We start from the raw sequence: 26,526 nt of genomic DNA on the forward strand, positions 1-26,526 counted from the left end.
AATTGGTCTTAAATTAGACTTTATTGATTTAAAAATACAAAAAAAGTTTTTATTGTTCGAACACCTATGCATCTTCGTGTTTAATTAACACCATAACTTCAAAACTTATTTTTTCCGGCAGACAATTGATTGTTTAAAGATTAATTGCAAAGTGCAAATAATATGCAAATTTTCTATTTCAACATGCATTAGGGAATGTTATAAGTACTGCCCCATTTTCCGATGAGTAGTACCACAGAAGACCCTCAGTACCTTCGAGATGAAGACTGCAATTGTAGTTTTGTGTATTCTAGCATTCACAGGTAGGTTCTTTATTTATTCGAATATTGAGGTTTGATTAAGCATATAGAGGGAAAATATTACAAGTCTATTTGCCAATTTCTAATTCGATTCTGCTATTAGACTCTTAAAACACAAGTAGTTTCCCTTTGTCAATTGTATGCCGGTTCTGATCCGGACGAAAAGGGAATCTGCTAATGCAAAGTAGTTTTTGATGAAAACCTTTTTGAGCTTAGAAGTGATAAAATCTCATTTAAAGATTTAAAAAAATATACGGATTGAGAACTTCTCTTAATTAGAAATTAAAAAAAAAAACAATGTAAAAAATAAACCTCTTACATGAACTCACCATAGAGCATATATTTACGGTTTATAACATGTTAATGCTAACACAATTCGCTTATCATACGGCTAATTATTCGGTAAGTTATTGTTGGTTATTGGTGAGGCCCGCTTTGTCAGTTTCCAATATTTTTAGTAATTCCTGTTTTGCACATTTTAAAAAATTACGCATTTTCTGTACACTTAGATTTTAGTAATAACACGACAAAGGTACTATTATTATTATGCACTATCTATCTGTGTACAGCAACACATTTTGTTTTACATTATTAAGCGGACTCATTGTATCTCTTTTTGTATTACACTACAAAAATCACAAGACAATATTCAAAAACTATGGAATGATTGCATATAAGTTACTAGAATGTTGGTTTATTTGTTTCTCTTCCGTTGGAAAAAAATATGGTTATTTTAGATGTTTCAAATATACCAAGGTTATATCATTTAACGCTAGATGCGAAGGATAAGGGGACAAGTCCTCCTATAAGGGATGTGTTTATTGGGAGGGGCATTCAGGATCCAAAAGTTTTTTTTGAAGCATAAAAGCTCTTTAGAAAGCAATAAACGCTTTTTAAGGATGTACTAAGTTGGAATTAAAAAAAATCTAGAATTTAGAATTGATACTATAAATCAGAAGAGCATTAGTTAAGGAACAAAATAAGTTAAAATATTGATAGATTATGGAGCTCCTTTTCGAGATATTCATTTTTTTTTTAAATGGCGGGAAAAGGCTGACTCGGACTTTTACCTTATATTTGCATTGGTATTATTTGGGTCTAATATCGAAAGAAAAGAAATCTAGAATCTGCTTAAATTTGTGGTTAATGATCTTTTATGATCTTTTGAAGTCTTATATGAAAAGAAAAATGGGTGTTATTGGGCAAAATATTTTACCCTGTATCGTAGGGAAAAAAACAACAAGGAGTCCGAACATTTGACAAACATTCCTAAATCTCACCTAAGTACATCCTTAATTGTATCGGAATTTTTGCTACAAAAGGAACGAAAACAGAAGAAGAAAAATTGAAATACCGATAAAGTTGTTTAACACAAATACTATTATACCTCCCAACTGTTCTTTAAGGATGTTTGCTCCTTTGTTTCAAAAAAACATGCGTTTTAAAAGACTGTTGTTATACATTGATAGTATATAAATAAAGGAACTAAAAAAATAGAAAAAAAATTAAGGGCCCGTGTGTCTGTTTTCGAGAGATAGGCCATTGAAAATTTGGCGGGGAATAATTCTCTCTAGACATTCCATATATTTAACATTGGCACCCTTTTTCTTAAAAGAATTATGAAAAATTAACAAGGCTTTTATAGCATTTTCAAATATGGCTTTTTAAACTGTATGTAATAAAATTATGAAAACAAAAGTAGGGGTTAGCGGGGACATTTTTTTCATGGCACTACATGGATAAAACCAGAGGATTCCGAATATCTGGCAAAAATTCGAAAACATGAGGAGTGAACATCCTTAAGGTTGATTCCATGTATACCGCCATCTTCGATTGTACAATAGCAGTACGAAATCGGTCTAGTTCTTTGCCTTAATCTGCAAATGTTTTAGACAGATTTGCAATTTATGTGAAAGACTGTTTAATTGTATAAATAAAAATAAGAGATCTAATAAAACAATTGCTTCTAAGAAAAAAATCTTTTTATAACTTTTGTGTTTTGTCTTCAAATTTTGTTGTTAGCGTATTTTGTCGGGTACTTGATGACGGATAGCGTTTGACGTCTTAAGCCGAACAGTTTTATCTTTTTTACTTTATTGTATGCCTGTATGCTGGTTCATATTCTGGACGCAATTCTTTGCTCCTTTCAATTGATAAAACGGATAACAAAAAACAAATAATGAAACTTTGAAATGGAAAAATACTTAGTACTAAACTCGTTCAAAGGGTATCTACACGTCTCAATCTTCACAATCGATTATCTAAAAATACTACAATCGCTAACAAGTCGTAGTTACCCTTCTATCTATAAGTGTCATTCCAAAAAATGACTTACATGTCCCCGTCTTACCACCAACAATACGGTAAGGTCCACGTTTAATGGTCGCATATTTTTCCTAAATTTTGAAACTGATATCACTTGAAAAACTAACAGAATTATATATTAACTCACATGAAACAAACCGGGATACGGTATTCAGTACGTAGGTGAAACTGGACGATATTTGTCTTAACGCACACAAATACACCTTTATCGTTTTAAAAGACCCCATAAATTCAAAAGTATCATTTATCAAAACCTTAAGAAGCACAATCATTCTTTTAAATATTTAACAGTTCAACCTTTAGAAGTAGTTAATAAGCAGCCTGGGGAATCTCATTCAAAATTTGTACGATCACGAAAAATAATTGAATTAAATGGATTAAAAAATTACAGACAGTCTATCCTCTCGGTCCTAATGACAATATCATGGGAATTGGTAATATATCAAGAACAGATTCATTTTGGATGTAGTTTCTAAAACAGTTCGTAAAACCGTTCTCATGGTCGTAAAATAAATTGCAATAAAATAAAATTTCGTAATAACAATACAAATATTTCTATTTCAAAAAACAATGGTAGACATTATCTATTAAATAAGATCTGTTCTTTGTTAATGAATTACATCAAATTTTGGAGGAATGCAACACAATTCCATATTGCAGTCCTAAGTATGAAATCGTCCAAATTATAATTGCATATTGTTCTTCTAAATTGTTTCCTAAAGTTGATCGCCCTGAAGATCACAAAAAACATTTTATCAAAATTAAATATGTCAATAAAGGTTTTGATTTTGTAAATATTGCCGGTATTTTTAATGATCATTCTGTTGAGGAACAAATTCCTGGCTATTTTGATAATACTGAACTTCCTCTTATTTGTTATGTTTACAAAAAATCTACCCGAAAATATGCGTTTAATTACAGCGAAGTGGGTAAAGATGTTAATATCAGTGACAATACACCTACCTCATGAAATTGCAGTAATTCCGAATACATTTATGGCCCCAACTCCCATGTTATAACAGGAGACCTTAACATCGTACATGACCGAGAGTTGAAATCATTTCTCAGTAAAGTACCTAAATATCGCCCCCGTCAATTATTAATTGGAATGAGTGTCGTAACATCATCCACGACTCACTCCGTACTTACTGCTCTAAATGGATAAAACGAGAAAAAGGTGACAAGAAATCATTAGATTCTTTTTTAATTCACTAATGAACATAGTTGATATACGTATTCAACATTTTAATGATAATTTTACTCCTAACAACAACCATAATAGCCCCATTTCCCGTATCAAACATAAGCTAAAAGAACTCGCCAAGGAATTTGTTTTTGTCCCGGCTGACAAGGCTGCTAACAATATCATTATTGTTTGACGTAAATTTTACATTGAGGTTCTAAAAAAGGAAACCACGAATTCACCAACATTCCATCTGACTCCAATTTCGGAAAATGACATCTGTAACAAACATAAACTTTTAGCTACCTCTTTACAAGCAGAACCAAAAACAATGGAACTATGTATTGGCTTCCGAAGCTGCACAAAACTCCTTACGAATATAGATTTATTTCGTCAACAAACCATTGTTCAACTACTAAACTATCTATTCTACTTACTAGTACACTTGGTGCAACCAAAAACCTGGTAATAAATTGTTCAAATAAGGCCTTTGAAAACAGTGGAATTAGTTACTTTTGGAGTGTCAAAAATTCGTTCGAAGTACTTGATAAATTGCATGCTTATATTGATAATTTCGATTCTGTTCAAAGTTTTGATTTTTCTACCTTATATACCACTTTGCCTCATAATCTTATTAAGAATAAATTCACACACCTGATTAAATGGGCATTTAAAAAATCGAAATGCGAATATATATGTTCAAACTCTTTTAGGTCAATTGTTATGATTTAAAAAATAAAAGAACTATGTCAATTGGACCTGCTTTGACACTATAACTGCCCTTGAATTTTTACTAGATAACACTTTTGTTCGCTATGGAGATTCCGTATATCGTCAGGTTATCGGAATTCCCATGGGGAATAACTGAGCACTTTTATTGCGGACCTGTTTCTGTATTGTGATGAGTTACAATTTGTGACTAAAATCAGCAAAGACCCATCGAAACAACATCTGATTCAAAAATTTAATAACACTTTTAGATATTTAAATGATATATTGGCTATCAATAATGACGACTTCAGTATGTACAGTAAAGAGATTTATCCTGCCGAACTGACTTTAAATAAAGCTAATACCAACAATGAACACTGCCCTTTCCTGGATCTTGATATCTATATCTTTAACGGGAAGCTTAATACTAGTATCAAAATTTATGATAAAGAGCTGATTTTTCATTTCCTATTGTTAATTATTCATTTTTAGATGGTGACGTTCCCTTGTCACCATCTTATGGTGTTTATATATCTCAAATTGTTCGATTCGCTCGTGTATGTAACAACGTATTTGATTTCAACGAAAGAAATCTCTGTATTACTGAAAAATTATTATACAAGGGCTTCCGATATCACAAACTAGTCAACACATTTACTAAATTTTATCATCGGTACAAGGACATCATTCGTAAATATAATTCAACATGCAGACATCTTATACGTTCAGGTATTTCACATCCAATATTCTATGGTAATATTCTTTACAAAGCACAAAAATGTCGGCATTCACATCAAAAGCTAACCAAACCTTTAAACAGACTTATTCGGAAGGGATATAGATACGATACTGTTGTCAGGTCATGAAGGATTGCATATTTTGGTATTAATATTGATTCACTCATAGGGTCTTTGCATCGGAAATAAACACATTTATTCTAAAACTAGTTGTTGCATGATAAGGGTTATGTTATTCTCATATATTTTATGATGGTATGATACTAAACCCCTAACGGGAGGGATGGTACTTGATTTTCATATGATGAAGACATAATCTTTCAATCAGTTTAATTGAGGTCTGGAGCTGGCATGTCAGTAACTGCTAGTTGTCCTTTGTTAATTTATGTATCATTGTCGTTTTGCTTAGTTTCTTTTGTTACCTATTCTGACAGCGGACTCGGACTTCTTTTAAACTGAGTTTCACTGTGCGTATTGCTATGTGTTTCTTTTTTCTACATTGGCTAGAGGTATAGGGGGAGGGTTGAGATCTCACAAAACATGTTTAACCCGCCGCATTATTGCGCCTGTCCTAAGTCCATTTTCATTGAATTAGGGGCCGGCTGAGGACCACCTCCGGATGAGGGAATTTCTCGCTGCGTTGAAGACCCATTGGTGGCCTTCGGTTGTTGTCTGCTCTTTGGTCGGGTTGTTGTCTCTTTGACATATTCCCCATTTCCATTCTCAATTTTATATGATAAATATGTGTACCGGAAAATTAACGCAAACCAGTTCCGAATAATTGCGCAATTATACATTTGAAAAAAAAAAAAAAAATGATACCCCTGAAAAACAGTAATTGTCGAAAAATGAGTCCTGTCCCCTTGAGAACCCGCCACTGATAAGTCATATATTTAAGTATTTGAATAATTAAATTCATCATTCGGATCTTATGGAATATTTATTTTTACATAATAAATTTAAAAAACAAAAGTTTGAGGGATTGACAAATTTGAAACTGAAAATAGTTTTCAATACACATAATAATGACACATATGACATGGACATACAGTGATTTTAAAAATGGTGACCTTATCGTACTTGACACAATGTAATTTACATTCAGTATGTAATCAATCGAATTAAACCCCCTCTATTTTCGCTGCGTTCTATGAACGTATTTTGTTAAACCATTATCAGGAGCTCTCTGGGCCTGAGATTGAGACAGCTAAAGAGGGATACTTGAGACGTATGTAATAATAAAAAGGGATAAGTGGTTACACCATGTGTTTTCCAGTTTCAACTATTTGAATTTTGTTCAGGCTATAGATATAACCATGATTTAACAGAATTACCGTGAATCATTTTCTACTACGTATTTATACATTCATAGCTATTCCTATTTCTATAAAATACCACATTATATTTATATGAACCTCTGAACCTTCAATTGTGTAAATATTTGAAAAATTCAACGAGAGGAAAAGTTTGGTGGTACGCATGCATACCCCTTTAAAAGAGGCAAAATATTAAGCCCAATATTGCCCAAGGGACCTTCAGTCTAGCCGTGTGTGACATGCAATACATTTGGGAATGACGAAACACCGCCAACGTGCCTCAGCAACGTACCTCAGCAAGGTACAAGAAAATATATCACCAGGCTGTGAAACATACCTAATTTTCTCTTTTGAATTGTTTTATAGTTTGTCATGTCTTAGACTATATCTGTAAAACTTATATTTGGCAAAAGGGTGAATGAGGCAGAGTGAGAAAGGGGAGGGGGGGGGGGAGGGGGGGGGGGGGGGGGGGGTTCTTAGCTTGTGGTTATTTCGCCTTCATATTCAAAGTTGGGAAGTTGCAAAGCTATGTTTTCCCCCACTTTTTGGCAAACAAAAAAATACTGAAAATAAAATATGAAAATGAAAGAGATCACTGACTATCCTTTAGACAATTAGACTATAGAAAAAGTAGTTTTGTTATAGTTTTTCCACCTTCCAGTCTAAACTTACGCCATAGGTGTTACATCACGCTCAACCAAATCATGATGGAATGATATAAGTTAGATAAACATAATGGTACCAGCTGCTTTTCTCAGTGTATATACTGACCTCGTATTTCATTTTTGTGACCCAGTATTGTTGTCTTTTTTGTTAATATATTTCATTTTAACCCAAATAATGTAAATCGTTATATTTCAACGACCTCCGAATGGTCTCCGATTGCTACATTAGCATAAATAGGCTATAAACAGCTAGAGGGCGCAAAATTATTTGAGTTAAATATATTTCCTTATATCCATATTTAACTTAATTTATAATTAGAGAGATTAAAATATTTATACATTCAAAATTCTGTTGGAAAACGGACTTAAGTGCGTGAAATAAGAGTTTCAAAATATAAGAAAAGTTTGAACCCGCAAACATCCGTAAGAGAAAATTATTTTTTCGCGAATAAAACAAAAACTACTAACAAAAGTTTTATATAGACTTAATCTAGATCAGTCGCACTCATGGAATTAATAAATCTCATCATACAAAACAGGATTAAAATTTTTACGCCAGACGCGCGTTTCGTCTCCTCTTCGTTTTTTCAAGACTCATCAGTGACGCTCGAATCAAAATAGTAAAATTTGAAATACATCTTATCGCTATTTATTCTAATCCGGATAAATTATGATATTAAACAACATTTTTCACAAGGTAACAAACCAGTTGAAGTAATCTGGGGCCCTGTTTGAACAATGTATTGTGCACAAAACTTTTCAGAGACCCTCTTCATCGTAAACACTTCAAACAAAGCATTTTTATGACTTTAATTTTGTCTCAAAAAATTGGATCATAAACTTTCAAAAATTCAAAATGTTCACTTTCTGAAATTTTTCTTCGCTCATTTCATTACTGACGACCTTTGTTTTTCTGGACTCTTAACCCAAACAGAAAGTTGTGTAAGTAACTATTTTTTCTGGATTGGACTTAGGATGTTTGCTCCTCTCGTTTTTGAATTTTTGTCAGATATTCGGACATCTCTGGTTTTCTCCATGTAGTGCCATTAAAATTTTGCCCACTAACCCCCCTTTTTCTTTCCATAATTTAATGACATATAGTTTATACTCTCAATTTTAGGCCAGTTTGTATACTAAAATTTTATTAAGACGCACACCACCTATTCTGGGTCCTCAATCCCATCCACGTTAAAATTTTCACTTCAAAACATTTGATGGAAGCGGGATCAATATACCTGTATTTATACATCAGACCGTATTTCACTGGTTACCGGAATTTTTGATACATCAAACCAGGCACTTTAGATCTGAGAAACAGGCTATATATGCCCTCAATTTTAGAATTCATTCAGACATTTTTGTATTATTCAAAATTATCAGTAAATTATGTGTTCTACAAGGATCACCAGTCCTTCACCTTTCATTTGATACCTTAATTACTAAAGCATATGCTATAAAGTTTAAGATTTACCCTTAAACGTAGGAGCTATTTTGTTTTAAATGTGTATTATTTTCCATTATGTTCTTTTCTGAATGGGCCCGATTGGGTGGTGTTACATCTTACAAAGACTATCCAATTTATTTTTGCAAAGAATTCCGCTCAAGCCGGTGGTAGGCGCCGTCTTAAACTTGCAGTGAGGTGAGAGTTTTTTTGCTCCGTGCTGAAGGCCTCACTGTGGCTTTGAAATAAAGAACAGCAATAAAAGCGCTGTTCCTTTGCTTTTTGTTTGTTTTTTTGCTGTGCATGAACTGATTTTGTGGCATGGATGGATACCCCATATCCTTTGTTTTTCTATCAAAATGTCATCCTAGAAAATCTAATAAAGTTCTAGTTATTTTTTCATTATTTTTTGAAAGAAAAAAGGTGCCAATGTTAAATTTATAAAAAGTCTCGATAGAATTAATTCCCGCCAAATTTTCAATGGCTTGTGTCCCGAAAATAAGCATACTGAACTTCATTTTATCTGCTTTTTTAGTTACTTTACTTATATACTATCAATTAATAACTGTCTTTCAAGAAGCTTGTTATTTTGAAACAGAGTAGCGAACATCCTTAATGGCGATAATGTGTATTACAATCTTTCATGTTTTCTCGCTAATTTACGTCCCTCTTAAGCTGGGAATAATTACAGGGTCAATTCTATATTTGCAGAAGTACTTACTGCATATATTTCCTTTTTTATATAGCAGTTGTAGCTGACAAAAAATCTAACTGCAAATGTAAAGTAAAATGTGACCCAGGCGAAAAGAAAATAGATATTTGTTCTGGTGGTAAAATTTTATGCTGCTGCGCTGGTATCTTCAAGTCTGGAAATGAAAGGAGAACTAGTCCTGGAAGTTCAGGCAGTGGTCGATCAAGCTCTGGAGGTGTATCAGGTTTGAATCAATATGGCATTGTTTCGACCGGTGGAATATCCAGAGGTAAAAATGGTGCAGGTGGAATGTCCGGAGGTGGAAGTGGTCCAGCTGGAATGTCAAGAGGTGGAAGTGGTGGAGTCGAAGAAAAAAATGTTTATATAAAAATTGGAAGTTCCGTAGGCGGCTATGGAGGTGACTATAGCTACGGTTCTGCAAATTATGAAGGTGCCGATGCTGGGGGCGATGGAGCTGGGGATGAAATGTCTGCAGATGCTGGAGGTGGAAGTTCGGGTAGTGGAATATCTGGTGTTGGAAGTGCTGGAAAAGGATATGGTTACGGTTCCACAAGTTATGGAGGTGAAAATAGCTATGGTCATACACCTTATGGAGGTGCCGGTGCTGGAAGTAGTGGTACTGGTGGTGGAGGTTCTGGAGGTGGGGGTTCTAGAGGTGGAAGTTCGGGAAGTGGAAGTGCTGAAAAAGGATATGGTCACGGTTCCACAAGTTATGGAGGTAGAGAAAGCTATGGTCCTACACCTTATGAAGGTGCCGCTGCTGAAAGTGGTGGAACTGGTGGTCGTGGTTCTGGAGGTGGACGTTCTGGAGGTGGAATTTCGGGAAGTGGAAGTGCTGGAAAAGGATATGGTTACAGTTCTACAAGTTATGGAGGTGGAGATAGCTATGGTTCTACACCTTATGGAGGTGCCGGTGCTGAAAGGCGTGGTACTGGTGGTGGAAGTTCTGGAGGTGGGGGTTTTGGAGGTGGAAGTTCTGGGGGCGATGGAGCTGGGGATGAAATGTCTGCAGATGCTGGAGGTGGAAGTTCGGGTAGTGGAATATCTGGTGTTGGAAGTGCTGGAAAAGGATATGGTTACGGTTCCACAAGTTATGGAGGTGAAAATAGCTATGGTCATACACCTTACGTAGGTGCCGGTGCTGAAAGGCGTGGTACTGGTGGTGAAGGTTCTAGAAGTGGAGGTTCTGGAGGTGGAAATAGCTATGGTTCTGCACCTTATGGAGGTGCCGGTGCTGGAAGTGGTGGTACTGGTGGTGGAGGTTCTGGAGGTGGTTCTACACCTTACGTAGGTGCCGGTACTGGTGGTGAAGGTTCAAGAAGTGGAGGTTCTAAAGGTGGAAATAGCTATGGTTCTGCACCTTATGGAGGTGCCGGTGCTGGAAGTGGTGGTACTGGTGGTGGAGGTTCTGGAGGTGGTTCTACACCTTACGTAGGTGCCGGTGCTGAAAGGCGTGGTACTGGTGGTGAAGGTTCTAGAAGTGGAGGTTCTGGAGGTGGAAATAGCTATGGTTCTGCACCTTATGGAGGTGCCGGTGCTGGAAGTGGTGGTACTGGTGGTGGAGGTTCTGGAGGTCGTTCTACACCTTACGTAGGTGCCGGTGCTGAAAGGCGTGGTACTGGTGGTGAAGGTTCTAGAAGTGGAGGTTCTGGAGGTGGAAATAGCTATGGTTCTGCACCTTATGGAGGTGCCGATGCTGGAAGTGGTGGTACTGGTGGTGGAGGTTCTGGAGGTGGTTCTACACCTTACGTAGGTGCCGGTGCTGAAAGGCGTGGTACTGGTGGTGAAGGTTCTAGAAGTGGAGGTTCTGGAGGTGGAAATAGCTATGGTTCTGCACCTTATGGAGGTGCCGGTGCTGGAAGTGGTGGTACTGGTGGTGGAGGTTCTGGAGGTCGTTCTACACCTTACGTAGGTGCCGGTGCTGAAAGGCGTGGTACTGGTGGTGAAGGTTCTAGAAGTGGAGGTTCTGGAGGTGGAAATAGCTATGGTTCTGCACCTTATGGAGGTGCCGATGCTGGAAGTGGTGGTACTGGTGGTGGAGGTTCTGGAGGTGGTTCTACACCTTACGTAGGTGCCGGTGCTGAAAGGCGTGGTACTGGTGGTGAAGGTTCTAGAAGTGGAGGTTCTGGAGGTGGAAATAGCTATGGTTCTGCACCTTATGGAGGTGCCGGTGCTGGAAGTGGTGGTACTGGTGGTGGAGGTTCTGGAGGTGGTTCTACACCTTACGTAGGTGCCGGTGCTGAAAGGCGTGGTACTGGTGGTGAAGGTTCTAGAAGTGGAGGTTCTGGAGGTGGAAATAGCTATGGTTCTGCACCTTATGGAGGTGCCGGTGCTGGAAGTGGTGGTACTGGTGGTGGAGGTTCTGGAGGTGGTTCTACACCTTACGTAGGTGCCGGTGCTGAAAGGCGTGGTACTGGTGGTGAAGGTTCTAGAAGTGGAGGTTCTGGAGGTGGAAATAGCTATGGTTCTGCACCTTATGGAGGTGCCGGTGCTGGAAGTGGTGGTACTGGTGGTTGAGGTTCTGGAGGTAGTTCTACACCTTACGTAGGTGCCGGTGCTGAAAGGCGTGGTACTGGTGGTGAAGGTTCTAGAAGTGGAGGTTCTGGAGGTGGAAATAGCTATGGTTCTGCACCTTATGGAGGTGCCGGTGCTGGAAGTGGTGGTACTGGTGGTGGAGGTTCTGGAGGTAGTTCTACACCTTACGTAGGTGCCGGTGCTGAAAGGCGTGGTACTGGTGGTGAAGGTTCTAGAAGTGGAGGTTCTGGAGGTGGAAATAGCTATGGTTCTGCACCTTATGGAGGTGCCGGTGCTGGAAGTGGTGGTACTGGTGGTGGAGGTTCTGGAGGTAGTTCTACACCTTACGTAGGTGCCGGTGCTGCAAGGCGTGGTACTGGTGGTGAAGGTTCTAGAAGTGGAGGTTCTGGAGGTGGAAATAGCTATGGTTCTGCACCTTATGGAGGTGCCGGTGCTGGAAGTGGTGGTACTGGTGGTGGAGGTTCTGGAGGTGGTTCTACACCTTACGTAGGTGCCGGTGCTGAAAGGCGTGGTACTGGTGGTGAAGGTTCTAGAAGTGGAGGTTCTGGAGGTGGAAATAGCTATGGTTCTGCACCTTATGGAGGTGCCGGTGTTGGAAGTGGTGGTATTGGTGGTGGAGGTTCTGGAGGTCGTTCTACACCTTACGTAGGTGCCGGTGCTGAAAGGCGTGGTACTGGTGGTGAAGGTTCTAGAAGTGGAGGTTCTGGAGGTGGAAATAGCTATGGTTCTGCACCTTATGGAGGTGCCGGTGCTGGAAGTGGTGGTACTGGTGGTGGAGGTTCTGGAGGTAGTTCTACACCTTACGTAGGTGCCGGTGCTGAAAGGCGTGGTACTGGTGGTGAAGGTTCTAGAAGTGGAGGTTCTGGAGGTGGAAATAGCTATGGTTCTGCACCTTATGGAGGTGCCGGTGCTGGAAGTGGTGGTACTGGTGGTGGAGGTTCTGGAGGTGGTTCTACACCTTACGTAGGTGCCGGTGCTGAAAGGCGTGGTACTGGTGGTGAAGGTTCTAGAAGTGGAGGTTCTGGAGGTGGAAATAGCTATGGTTCTGCACCTTATGGAGGTGCCGGTGTTGGAAGTGGTGGTACTGGTGGTGGAGGTTCTGGAGGTCGTTCTACACCTTACGTAGGTGCCGGTGCTGAAAGGCGTGGTACTGGTGGTGAAGGTTCTAGAAGTGGAGGTTCTGGAGGTGGAAATAGCTATGGTTCTGCACCTTATGGAGGTGCCGGTGCTGGAAGTGGTGGTACTGGTGGTGGAGGTTCTGGAGGTGGTTCTTCACCTTACGTAGGTGCCGGTGCTGAAAGGCGTGGTACTGGTGGTGAAGGTTCTAGAAGTGGAGGTTCTGGAGATGGAAATAGCTATGGTTCTGCACCTTATGGAGGTGCCGGTGCTGGAAAATGGTGGTACTGGTGGTGGAGGTTCTGGAGGTCGTTCTACACCTTACGTAGGTGCCGGTGCTGAAAGGCGTGGTACTGGTGGTGAAGGTTCTAGAAGTGGAGGTTCTGGAGGTGGAAATAGCTATGGTTCTGCACCTTATGGAGGTGCCGGTGCTGGAAGTGGTGGTACTGGTGGTGGAGGTTCTGGAGGTGGTTCTACACCTTACGTAGGTGCCGGTGCTGAAAGGCGTGGTACTGGTGGTGAAGGTTCTAGAAGTGGAGGTTCTGGAGGTGGAAATAGCTATGGTTCTGCACCTTATGGAGGTGCCGGTGTTGGAAGGGGTGGTACTGGTGGTGGAGGTTCTGGAGGTAGTTCTACACCTTACGTAGGTGCCGGTGCTGAAAGGCGTGGTACTGGTGGTGAAGGTTCTAGAAGTGGAGGTTCTGGAGGTGGAAATAGCTATGGTTCTGCACCTTATGGAGGTGCCGGTGCTGGAAGTGGTGGTACTGGTGGTGAAGGTTCTAGAAGTGGAGGTTCTGGAGGTGGAAATAGCTATGGTTCTGCACCTTATGGAGGTGCCGGTGCTGGAAGTGGTGGTACTGGTGGTGGAGGTTCTGGAGGTGGTTCTACACCTTACGTAGATGCCGGTGCTGAAAGGCGTGGTACTGGTGGTGAAGGTTCTAGAAGTGGAGGTTCTGGAGGTGGAAATAGCTATGGTTCTGCACCTTATGGAGGTACCGGTTCTGGAAGTGGTGGTACTGGTGGTGGAGGTTCTGGAGGTGGTTCTACACCTTACGTAGGTGCTGGTGCTGAAAGGCGTGGTACTGGTGGTGAAGGTTCTAGAAGTGGAGGTTCTGGAGGTGGAAATAGCTATGGTTCTGCACCTTATGGAGGTGCCGGTGCTGGAAGTGGTGGTACTGGTGGTGGAGGTTCTGGAGGTAGTTCTACACCTTATGTAGGTGCCGGTGCTGGAAGGCGTGGTACTGGTGTTGGAGGTTCTAGAAGTGGAAGTTCTGGAGGTGGAAGTTCGAGAAGTGGAAGTGCTGGCAAAGGATATGGTTACGGTTCTACAAGTTATGGAGGTGGAAATAGCTATGGTTCTACACCTTATGGAGGTGCCGATGCTGGAAGTGGTGGAGGTTCTGGAGCTGGGGGTTCTGGAGGTGAAAGTTCTGGAAGTGGAAGTGCTGGCAAAGGCTATGGTCACGGTTCTACAAGTTATGGAGGTGCCGATGCTGGAAGGCGTGGTACTGGTGGTGGAGGTTCTAGAAGTGGAGGTTCTGAAGGTGGAAGTTTGAGAAGTGGAAGTGCTGGAAAAGGATATGGTGGAATTTTTGGTGGTGGAGGTTCTGAAGGTGGAATGTCTCGAGGTGGAAGTTCCGGAGGTGGAAGATCCGGAGATAGAAGGGCTAGAATTATATTTATAGTGGATACCAGTAGGCGAAGTGGGGGGTCGGGTAATGTTGGTCAGGATGACTGCACATGCAGGATAACATGTAAACCAGGAGAAATGAAAAAATCCACTTGTAAATATTATATGAAACCAGTACTTTGCTGCAAGAAAAAACCGAAAAAAGGATATGGATACTGAAGTTGAATGCTGCATATGAAGAACATAGAATACATTTTAATCGTATTCAATCGATCTTGATTTTCTATCGAAAGGCGTTTGCCGTATTACTGTATACTTGTCTTTTATGTAGATCTTTCTTTCAAATATGAATATACAATCATTTACCTTGTCAAAAAATATAAATGTATTCAGAAACAAGAAGAAAAGCCAGGTTCGCCGACCTTTTCTAGCGGTTTTGTAGCGAGTACAAATAAAATATATATTCGACACTATACATATAATATATTTATGATATCTTGCAATTAAATATTGATGCTTTTCGTATTTTATTTTCAATTCTTAATCGTTAGAATTTTCAGAAATCGACATGACTTAAACGCTAACCGCGAAGAGAGCCCAGTCATACAACATAATTTCAACATTACAATGCACAGTGAACACAGGAAGAGCATAACAGGAGACTTTTCTGTACAAGTACAAGTACAAAAAAGCTTAATTTTATTTGTTTCTTGTTATTTGTATAATAGTTGGATGATTGCAGGAAAAATATTATTTACACATGAGGGTCAATGCATATGAACAAAAGGATGTATATTGGAGTCAAAGCCATAAACCTAGAGGCACGAAAACGTTCTCGAAAGAACAAAATTGTCTCCATTTTTTCAGATATATTTTCACCACACATTAACAAATTTTAATTACTGGGAGACTGAGTTTCTTTCTGTAAAACGATCAAAATTTATTTTTCTTCCATTTTATCGCAAACACACCAAGCACCTTGCTAGTAGATAACTTGTTTGTTCTATTTGAGATCTTTGATGGTCCCAGTTGAATTTGTTCACTTCTTTTCGGAACTTGGTTTAATGCTTTGCATCTTGGGATTAATGTGTGTTGCTGTAGAAGATATAGTGACATCCATCGTCGTTCACTTTTTTCTATCGAAGGGTTACGTGTCATCGACGTACAAAAGTGAAAATATGAATAAAATGAAATCTGAAGTAAACAGCAATGAGATAACAATCCAACAAGCCGTGTCGATAAATCAAATTAGGGATGAACCCAGAATGAATAAAAGTCGTTATACCATATACACCATTTTGACATTGAAAGAAACTTTGGTATACCGTGCTTGTTTTTGGACTTTGAACAAATGAAAATTGTCTGAAATTGATTGGGATTTTTTTAAGACATTAATTACACGTGGCATATATCGTCTGTCTATCTATTACGGAAAAAAAAACTCGTTAAATCTTGCGTCGGAACGAGAAAAGTAGAATTATAAGCCTACTTGATCTGTGAAAAGTTAAGACTGGTTCCCTGTCATATATCTTTTTTGCTCGACATGAGCATGTTGCAAGGATGAGAACCAGCCTATAACAAGTTGTCAAGATTTGATGCAAGTTTGCAATTATCCGTTTTATAATTTAAAGGGCTATGGGTTATATCATTGTTTGTGGAGTTTTTGTCTCGTTTACGTCTAAAAAAAACTTTCTTTATTCATATTCATCTATATACTGTGGATTTGTTTATTTTCGTGAGTACCAATTTTCGTGAATTAAGGAACAATTGTATTTTCGTGGATATTTGATTTTCCAAAGATTTTTCAAGCGTTTTAAACTTTTGAAACTTAAATGTTAACCCTGGATAATTGTCGTATCGCACAAGATATCGTGGTAAAGTATTTCTACAGTCTCCTTTAATTCCTACCTCTCACTTGCTATCGTTTATTTATATGTCGCGCGTGACATATCATAAAACGGTTTTGATTTTAATCAGGCTGCTCCTATATAATGTTATTCAGTCAATATCTAAATGTACCATAGGATTATTGCACCGATATTCCACAATGTTTGTGCAATAACCCCTTTATAATATAATATAAATATGTCGTCTGCTTCCGTGAAAATATCGTTTTACTCAGAACCTCTTTAGCATGTACCAAACTTTGCCTTTGATTGCTTACATCCACTTCATTTGAACTTTGGTGGATAGTTGTCTTATTGGCAATCATACCAATAAATAACATCCAATCAGGAGTTGCGATTGTACGCATGAACAGATTATACAGGCAAACCCGAAAAAATTTAAATTAAAGGCCAATCCGTCTCTATCAAATACGAAGGTCAACCCCAAAGTAAAAAGTGTTACACTTGTAACGATTACGGACATGTATCGACAGATTGTCCAAATGGTGATCTTACACTGACACACCAAGTCCGAGTGGGATAACTATTTTACATCCCAGCTCTTCTAGACTATATGAAAAAAACGTTTACGCTTCAGAATACCATACAATAATTATAATATACTTTATATATTACTATATAGTATATATCCTTTTGACCCTCGGATACAACGTTTAAATATGTTAAATTAACAGAGTGTTTCTATACAGTCATTCTGGTGTAGGATAGTATGAATCGTGGCTTTATATGCTAAAGGTCTTAAGTTCGATTCCCCGCTTAGACACTGGAAATATAGTGGATTTTTACTACATAATTTTGAAAGTTAGTCTTTATTCTGATTGAATATTTCTAAGCTTTATTGTGTGTCCGACATTCTCGCCAAAAAATGTTACAGAATAAAAGAAAGCATGCACAACAAAGAAACTCAAGGTAGGGTGATCTGTTAGGGGTGATCCGTCATCTAGCAAACCATACTCCGTTGCAAAGGAAGGTAGCAACACATCGAGTGATAAAACTCTGCAAATAAATCGTAAATCATTAAGTGCAAAGAAAGTAGAGAAAAATAAAGAAAAAGATGAAGAAAAAATATTCTGATATAGAAAAGGTTGAAAGGGAACAGGAAAAAAAAAAGAGAAACAGAGACCGACTTATTATTAAGAGTTCTGTTCAAACAGGGAAAGAAAAAACTTACAAACGTAAAAAAGTTCATCGGAAGGTACCAAGAACTTGTTGATAAATATTCCGTATCAACTTCACAATTAATACACGATGGTCTTGAAGTATAGATTTTGTGTGCTGACGTTGTTTATCATCTTAATATCGTGTTATAGTATCTTTTATTTATCTTTATTAATATTACTTTTACTGTTAAGTCTGTTTTTTAAGATATCCATTTGACGTGACTCTGTGCTTATGTATCCCGTCATACTTTGAACGACAAAATTATTTTATTTATTAATTATACTTTTACTGTTGAGTCTGTTTTTTGTGATATACATTTGACGTAACTCTGTACTTATGTATATCGTCATACTTTGTACCACACAATTATTTTATTTTATTTATTAATATTACTTTTACTGTTAAGTCTGTTTTTTGTTATATCCATTTTACGTGACTTTGTATTTGTGTATCCCCTCGTACTTTGAACGACAAAATTATTTTATGTCTACCTGTGCGAATTTCAAACGCGCGATTTTACGCCAGTACTTAAAACCTTCCATCCTTTATGTGTGGATTTTACATAGATGCATAAAATCGTATAATATAAGCAAAATGAGGATGTTAAATTTGATGTATGCCTTTTTGTGCTTCTTCGCTACATTTGTTTGTTTTTATAGTGATTAAGATGATAATACAATGTTGACTGCTGTACCCCTAGTTTTGACATTTTTACCTATTGTGTCTGTTTGTTTTGTTCACGCATCATTGTCAATATAATGGAATTTGATGCAACTGTCATACAAGTGAGATGTTTAGCTAGCTATAAAACCAGGTTCAATCCACCATTTTCTACATAAGAAAATGCCTGTACCAAGTCAGGAATATGACAGTTGTTATCCATTTGTTTGATGTGTTTGAGCTTTTGATTTTGCCATTTGATAATGACTTATATCTAGAAATTGACTATGAGGTCGGTTGAAAACAAAACTTTACGACAAAAGAGATGATTTCAGCTTCCCAATTGTAAATTTTCATTTTTAAACCAAGAGTTCCAAATGGTGAAGTTGAAATCATCACTTTGTAAATTTTACGGACGCCATCACGAGTTGGTTGACCGTTATGAAATATCTGTTTCACAGATGATATCGGATATGTTCCTTATGTCGTAACTACAATTCCGTTCCCTTTTCACAAATGTTACCTACCGAAGTAGACTATTTACCCCTATTTGTGACATTTTTACCTATTGTTTTTGTTTGTTTTGTTCACACATCGTTGTCAATATTATGGAATTTGATGCGACTGTCATACAAGTGAGAGGTTTAGCTAGCTTTAAAACCAGGTTCAATCCACCATTTTTTACATAAGAAAATGCCTGTACCAAGTCAGGAATATGACAGTTGTTATCCATTCGTTTGATGTGTTTGTTATTTTTTTATTTTGCCATTTGATTGGGGACTTTCCTTTTTGAATTTTCCTCGGATTTCAGTATTTTTGTGATTTTACTTTTTACAAAGATCCAGACTCTTAAAAGCAGTAATATACGTTCATCTTACACTAAACCCCCTCCTTTATAACTATTACAATGTCTAACTGTAACAATCACCTCTATCTATTGATAGATTGTATAATCTATTTTTACATATATGAATTAAATTAATATGTTTTTCTTGACATTAAAGTGTTCGAAATATTAGATGATAATAGAAACATAGACATTATATGTTTACAAAAGTTTGAATTTTCGAAATACTAAGGCTTTTCTACCTCAGGAATAGATTACCTTAGCTGTATTTGGCAACACTTTTAGGAATTTTTGGTCCTCAATGCACTTCAACTTCGTACTTAATTTAGCCTTTTTAACTTTTTTTGATTCGAGCGTCACTGATGAGTCTTTTGTAGACGAAACGCGCGTCTGGCGCAAGTACAAAATTTCAACCCTGGTATCTATGATTAGTTTATTTACAACCACTGTGTCGATGCCACTGCTGGTGAAGGTTTCTCCTCAAGGGTATAACCAACCTACGAGTCAGCACTTCTGTGTTGATATGAATTATCATTGATATGGTCAAATTATAAATAAACTGTATACAAAAGTTTGAATTTTCGAAATACTAAGGCTTTTCTACCTCAGAATAGATTACCTTAGCTGTATTTGGCAAAACTTTGTAGAGTTGTCACTGGTTCAGACGTACTTATGAATATAATTATTTCTGTGACTGTATCTTGCATTAATTTGTAGGATCCTTTACAATAGATATTTCAGCTGATCTGTAACAATTCCATCTTCATGCCTTATATATCATGTACTGTATTACGACGCTAGATTAAAACTGACAAGGAAAAGTAACACCCGGCCACCGAAATCTTTATTATTGTGAAGCCTACGTGGTCGTATGGTCTAGCACGTCGGATACAGTGCAGGCGATTTGGTGTCACGATATCTCAGTAGCATGAGTTCGAATCCCGCAGAGGGAAGAACAAAAAATTTCGAAAGCCAATTTACAGATCTAACATTGTTGGGCTGATGTTTAGACGAGTTGTATATACAGAATGTACACAGCTATGTATCACCATCACTGCTGGTGATCCGATGGATAAATCTGTTGTAGAGTTGTCACTGGTTTAGACGTACTTATAAATATAATTATTTCTGTGACTGTATCTTGCATTCATTTGTAGGATCCTTTACAATAGTTATTTCAGATGATCTGTAACAATTCCAACTTCATGCCTTATATATCATGTACTGACGATGCTAGATTAAAACTGACGAGGAAAGGTAACACCCGGCCACCGAAAGCTTTATTATTGTGAAGCCTAGGTGGTCGTGTGGTCTAGCGCGTCGGATACAGTGCAGGCGATTTGGTGTCTTGATATCTCAGTAGCATGGGTACGAATCCCGGCGAGGGAAGAACAAAAAAATTGCGAAAGCAAATTTACAGATCTAACAATGTTGGGCTGATAATTAAACGAGTGGTATATATATTGCATGGCTTTCCAAATACTGTTTCGATTCCTAACATCACCGAAGAGACATTAATTGTCGAAATCCGGATATGGTGTACAAAAACCTGTGCACCTTTTATTTGCGGTAAACCATCTTTTCCGCAAGTTTATTGTTTTCTGTTTAGTATTAAATTTAAAATTAAGACCCATTTATTACATCGGTGATCCGTTTATTTGGCAATCGCCAATGGCAGTCAGCAGGGTTTAAGAAAATTTGTTGTTCGACCTGTTAGTCAAATGCGTTTTGTTAAAATATACTTTCTCACTTTTTTGGTCTTTTGAAAAATGTTGTTTGTGCTGTATTTAGACCCCTCTAAAAAGAAATTTGTTTTGCATGCACACGTATAAAAATTGCGATTTTTATCCAACGCAATCGTAGGTTTGAACGTTGTTTTCAATTTAGACTTGTTTATATTTTTTCGTTTGGGCTTGTATTATATTTGCCTTCGGGTTTATATGATCCGTTCATTCTATTTTGACTCCTCAAAATTCAAGTCTATCCTAAATTGAGGTAAATTGTATGGCTTTCCAAATACTGTTTCGATTCCTAACATCACTGAAGAGACATTAATTGTCGAAATCCGGATATGGTGTACAAAAACCTGTGCACTTTTATTATCGGTATACCATCTTTTCCGCAAGTTTATTGTTTTCTGTTTAGTATTAAATTTAAAATTAAGACCCATTTATTATATCGGTGATCCGTTTATTTGGCAATCGCCAATGGCAGTCAGCAGGGTTTAAGAAAATTTGTTGTTCGACCTGTTAGTCAAATGCGTTTTGTTAAAATATACTTTCTCACTTTTTTGGTCCTTTGGAAAATGTTGTTTGTGCTGTATTTAGACCCCTCTAACAAGAAATTTGTTTTGCATGCACACGTATAAAAATTGCGATTTTTATCCAACGCAATCATAGGGTTGAACGTTTTTTCAATATAGACTTGTTTATATTTTTTCGTTTGGGCTTGTATTATATTTGCCTTCGGGTTTATATGATCCGTTCATTCTATTTTGACTCCTCAAAATTCAAGTCTATCCTAAATTGAGGTAAATTGTATGGCTTTCCAAATACTGTTTCGATTCCTAACATCACTGAAGAGACATTAATTGTCGAAATCCGGATATGGTGTACAAAAACCTGTGCACTTTTATTATCGGTATACCATCTTTTCCGCAAGTTTATTGTTTTCTGTTTAGTATTAAATTTAAAATTAAGACCCATTTATTATATCGGTGATCCGTTTATTTGGCAATCGCCAATGGCAGTCAGCAGGGTTTAAGAAAATTTGTTGTTCGACCTGTTAGTCAAATGCGTTTTGTTAAAATATACTTTCTCACTTTTTTGGTCCTTTGGAAAATGTTGTTTGTGCTGTATTTAGACCCCTCTAACAAGAAATTTGTTTTGCATGCACACGTATAAAAATTGCGATTTTTATCCAACGCAATCATAGGGTTGAACGTTGTTTTCAATTTAGACTTGTTTATATTTTGTCGTTTGGGCTTGTATTATATTTGCCTTCGGGTTAATATGATCCGTTCATCCTATTTTGACTTCTCAAAATTCAAGAGTCTATCCTAAATTGAGGTAAATTGTATGGCTTTCCAAATACTGTTTCGATTCCTAACATCACTGGAGAGACATTAATTGTCGAAATCCGGATATGGTGTACAAAAACCTGTGCACCTTTTATTTGCGGTATACCATCTTTTCCGCAAGTTTATTGTTTTCTGTTTAGTATTAAATTTAAAATTAAGACCCATTTATTACATCGGTGATCCGTTTATTTGGCAATCGCCAATGGCAGTCAGCAGGGTTTAAGAACATTTGTTGTTCGACCTGTTAGTCAAATGCGTTTTGTTAAAATATACTTTCTTACTTTTTTGGTCTTTTGGAAAATGTTGTTTGTGCTGTATTTAGACCCCTCTAACAAGAAATTTGTTTTGCATGCACACGTATAAAAATTGCGATTTTTATCCAACGCAATCATAGGTTTGAACGTTGTTTTCAATTTAGACTTGTTTATATTTTTTCGTTTGGGCTTGTATTATATTTGACTTCGTGTTTATGTGATCCGTTCATATATTTTGACTCCTCAAAATTCAAGAGTCTATCCTAAATTGAGGTAAATTGTATGGCTTTCCAAATACTGTTTCGATTCCTAACATCACTGAAGAGACATTAATTGTCGAAATCTGGATATGGTGTACAAAAACCTGTGCACCTTTTATTTGCGGTATACCATCTTTTCCGCAAGTTTATTGTTTTCTGTTTAGTATTAAATTTAAAATTAAGACCCATTCATTACATCGGTGATCCGTTTATTTGGCAATCGCCAATGGCAGTCAGCAGGGTTTTAGAACATTTGTTGTTCGACCTGTTAGTCAAATGCGTTTTGTTAAAATATACTTTCTCACTTTTTTGGTCTTTTGGAAAATGTTGTTTGTGCTGTATTTAGACCCCTCTAACAAGAAATTTGTTTTGCATGCACACGTATAAAAATTGCGATTTTTATCCAACGCAATCATAGGTTTGAACGTTGTTTTCAATTTAGACTTGTTTATATTTTTTCGTTTGGGCTTGTATTATATTTGCCTCCGGGTTTATATGATCCGTTCATCCTATTTTGACTCCTCAAAATTCAAGAGTCTATCCTAAATTGAGGTAAATTGTACGGCTTTCCAAATACTGTTTCGATTCCTAACATCACTGAAGAGACATTAATTGTCGAAATCCGTATAACGTGTACAAAAACCTGTGCACCTTTTATTTGCGGTATACCATCTTTTCCGCAAGTTTATTGTTTTCTGTTCAGTATTAAATTTAAAATTAAGACCCATTTATTACATCGGTGATCCGTTTATTTTGTAATCGCTAATGGCAGTCAGCAGGGTTAAAGAACATTTGTTGTTCGACCTGTTAGTCAAATGCTTTTTTTAAAATATACTTTCTCACTTTTTTGGTCTTTTGGAAAATGTTGTTTGTGCTGTATTTAGACCCCTCTAACAAGAAATTTGTTTTGCATGCACACGTATAAAAATTGCGATTTTTATCCAACGCAATCATAGGTTTGAACGTTGTTTTCAATTTAGACTTGTTTATATTTTTTCGTTTGGGCTTGTATTATATTTGACTTCGGGTTTATGTGATCCGTTCATATATTATGACTCCTCAAAATTCAAGAGTCTATCCTAAATTGAGGTAAATTGTATGGCTTTCCAAATACTGTTTCGATTCCTAACATCACTGAAGAGACATTAATTGTCGAAATCTGGATATGGTGTACAAAAACCTGTGCACCTTTTATTTGCGGTATACCATCTTTTCCGCAAGTTTATTGTTTTCTGTTTAGTATTAAATTTAAAATTAAGACCCATTTATTACATCGGTGATCCGTTTATTTGGCAATCGCCAATGGCAGTCAGCAGGGTTTAAGAACATTTGTTGTTCGACCTGTTAGTCAAATGCGTTTTGTTAAAATATACTTTCTCACTTTTTTGGTCATTTGGAAAATGTTGTTTGTGCTGTATTTAGACCCCTCTAACAAGAAATTTGTTTTGCATGCACACGTATAAAAATTGCGATTTTTATCCAACGCAATCATAGGTTTGAACGTTGTTTTCAATTTAGACTTGTTTATATTTTTTCGTTTGGGCTTGTATTATATTTGCCTCCGGGTTTATATGATCCGTTCATCCTATTTTGACTCCTCAAAATTCAAGAGTCTATCCTAAATTGAGGTAAATTGTACGGCTTTCCAAATACTGTTTCGATTCCTAACATCACTGAAGAGACATTAATTGTCGAAATCCGTATAACGTGTACAAAAACCTGTGCACCTTTTATTTGCGGTATACCATCTTTTCCGCAAGTTTATTGTTTTCTGTTCAGTATTAAATTTAAAATTAAGACCCATTTATTACATCGGTGATCCGTTTATTTTGTAATCGCTAATGGCAGTCAGCAGGGTTAAAGAACATTTGTTGTTCGACCTGTTAGTCAAATGCTTTTTTTAAAATATACTTTCTCACTTTTTTGGTCTTTTGGAAAATGTTGTTTGTGCTGTATTTAGACCCCTCTAACAAGAAATTTGTTTTGCATGCACACGTATAAAAATTGCGATTTTTATCCAACGCAATCATAGGTTTGAACGTTGTTTTCAATTTAGACTTGTTTATATTTTTTCGTTTGGGCTTGTATTATATTTGACTTCGGGTTTATGTGATCCGTTCATATATTATGACTCCTCAAAATTCAAGAGTCTATCCTAAATTGAGGTAAATTGTATGGCTTTCCAAATACTGTTTCGATTCCTAACATCACTGAAGAGACATTAATTGTCGAAATCTGGATATGGTGTACAAAAACCTGTGCACCTTTTATTTGCGGTATACCATCTTTTCCGCAAGTTTATTGTTTTCTGTTTAGTATTAAATTTAAAATTAAGACCCATTTATTACATCGGTGATCCGTTTATTTGGCAATCGCCAATGGCAGTCAGCAGGGTTTAAGAACATTTGTTGTTCGACCTGTTAGTCAAATGCGTTTTGTTAAAATATACTTTCTCACTTTTTTGGTCTTTTGGAAAATGTTGTTTGTGCTGTATTTAGACCCCTCTAACAAGAAATTTGTTTTGCATGCACACGTATAAAAATTGCGATTTTTATCCAACGCAATCATAGGTTTGAACGTTGTTTTCAATTTAGACTTGTTTATATTTTTTCGTTTGGGCTTGTATTATATTTGCCTCCGGGTTTATATGATCCGTTCATCCTATTTTGACTCCTCAAAATTCAAGAGTCTATCCTAAATTGAGGTAAATTGTACGGCTTTCCAAATACTGTTTCGATTCCTAACATCACTGAAGAGACATTAATTGTCGAAATCCGTATAACGTGTACAAAAACCTGTGCACCTTTTATTTGCGGTATACCATCTTTTCCGCAAGTTTATTGTTTTCTGTTCAGTATTAAATTTAAAATTAAGACCCATTTATTACATCGGTGATCCGTTTATTTTGTAATCGCTAATGGCAGTCAGCAGGGTTAAAGAACATTTGTTGTTCGACCTGTTAGTCAAATGCTTTTTTTAAAATATACTTTCTCACTTTTTTGGTCTTTTGGAAAATGTTGTTTGTGCTGTATTTAGACCCCTCTAACAAGAAATTTGTTTTGCATGCACACGTATAAAAATTGCGATTTTTATCCAACGCAATCATAGGTTTGAACGTTGTTTTCAATTTAGACTTGTTTATATTTTTTCGTTTGGGCTTGTATTATATTTGACTTCGGGTTTATGTGATCCGTTCATATATTATGACTCCTCAAAATTCAAGAGTCTATCCTAAATTGAGGTAAATTGTATGGCTTTCCAAATACTGTTTCGATTCCTAACATCACTGAAGAGACATTAATTGTCGAAATCTGGATATGGTGTACAAAAACCTGTGCACCTTTTATTTGCGGTATACCATCTTTTCCGCAAGTTTATTGTTTTCTGTTTAGTATTAAATTTAAAATTAAGACCCATTTATTACATCGGTGATCCGTTTATTTGGCAATCGCCAATGGCAGTCAGCAGGGTTTAAGAACATTTGTTGTTCGACCTGTTAGTCAAATGCGTTTTGTTAAAATATACTTTCTCACTTTTTTGGTCTTTTGGAAAATGTTGTTTGTGCTGTATTTAGACCCCTCTAACAAGAAATTTGTTTTGCATGCACACGTATAAAAATTGCGATTTTTATCCAACGGAATCATAGGTTTGAACGTTGTTTTCAATTTAGACTTGTTTATATTTTTTC

At 37.0% G+C, this 26,526-nt stretch overlaps 2 protein-coding genes across 2 annotated transcripts in view; one reads left to right on the forward strand and one right to left on the reverse strand.

The window, feature by feature from the left end:
• Positions 1-1,335: 1,335 nt before the first annotated feature.
• Positions 1,336-26,526, reverse strand: part of LOC127720303 (GMP synthase [glutamine-hydrolyzing]-like) — a 280,820-nt gene continuing 255,629 nt past the window's right edge. Inside the window, exon 17 of the mRNA XM_052226870.1 lies at positions 1,336-1,369. The gene's annotated coding sequence lies outside the window, so the exon portion shown is untranslated. The remainder of the gene's footprint in view (positions 1,370-26,526) is intronic.
• Positions 10,897-14,889, forward strand: LOC127719238 (uncharacterized PE-PGRS family protein PE_PGRS54-like). The gene is made up of 4 exons (XM_052225255.1): positions 10,897-10,979; positions 11,030-11,892; positions 11,938-13,205; positions 13,303-14,889. The coding sequence occupies exons 1-4, from the start codon at positions 10,897-10,899 to the stop codon at positions 14,887-14,889; spliced, it is 3,801 nt and encodes a 1,266-aa protein (XP_052081215.1).

Source organism: Mytilus californianus, unplaced genomic scaffold (assembly GCF_021869535.1).
Source record: "Mytilus californianus isolate M0D057914Y unplaced genomic scaffold, xbMytCali1.0.p SCAF_11, whole genome shotgun sequence".
Classification (NCBI taxonomy): domain Eukaryota; kingdom Metazoa; phylum Mollusca; class Bivalvia; order Mytilida; family Mytilidae; genus Mytilus; species Mytilus californianus.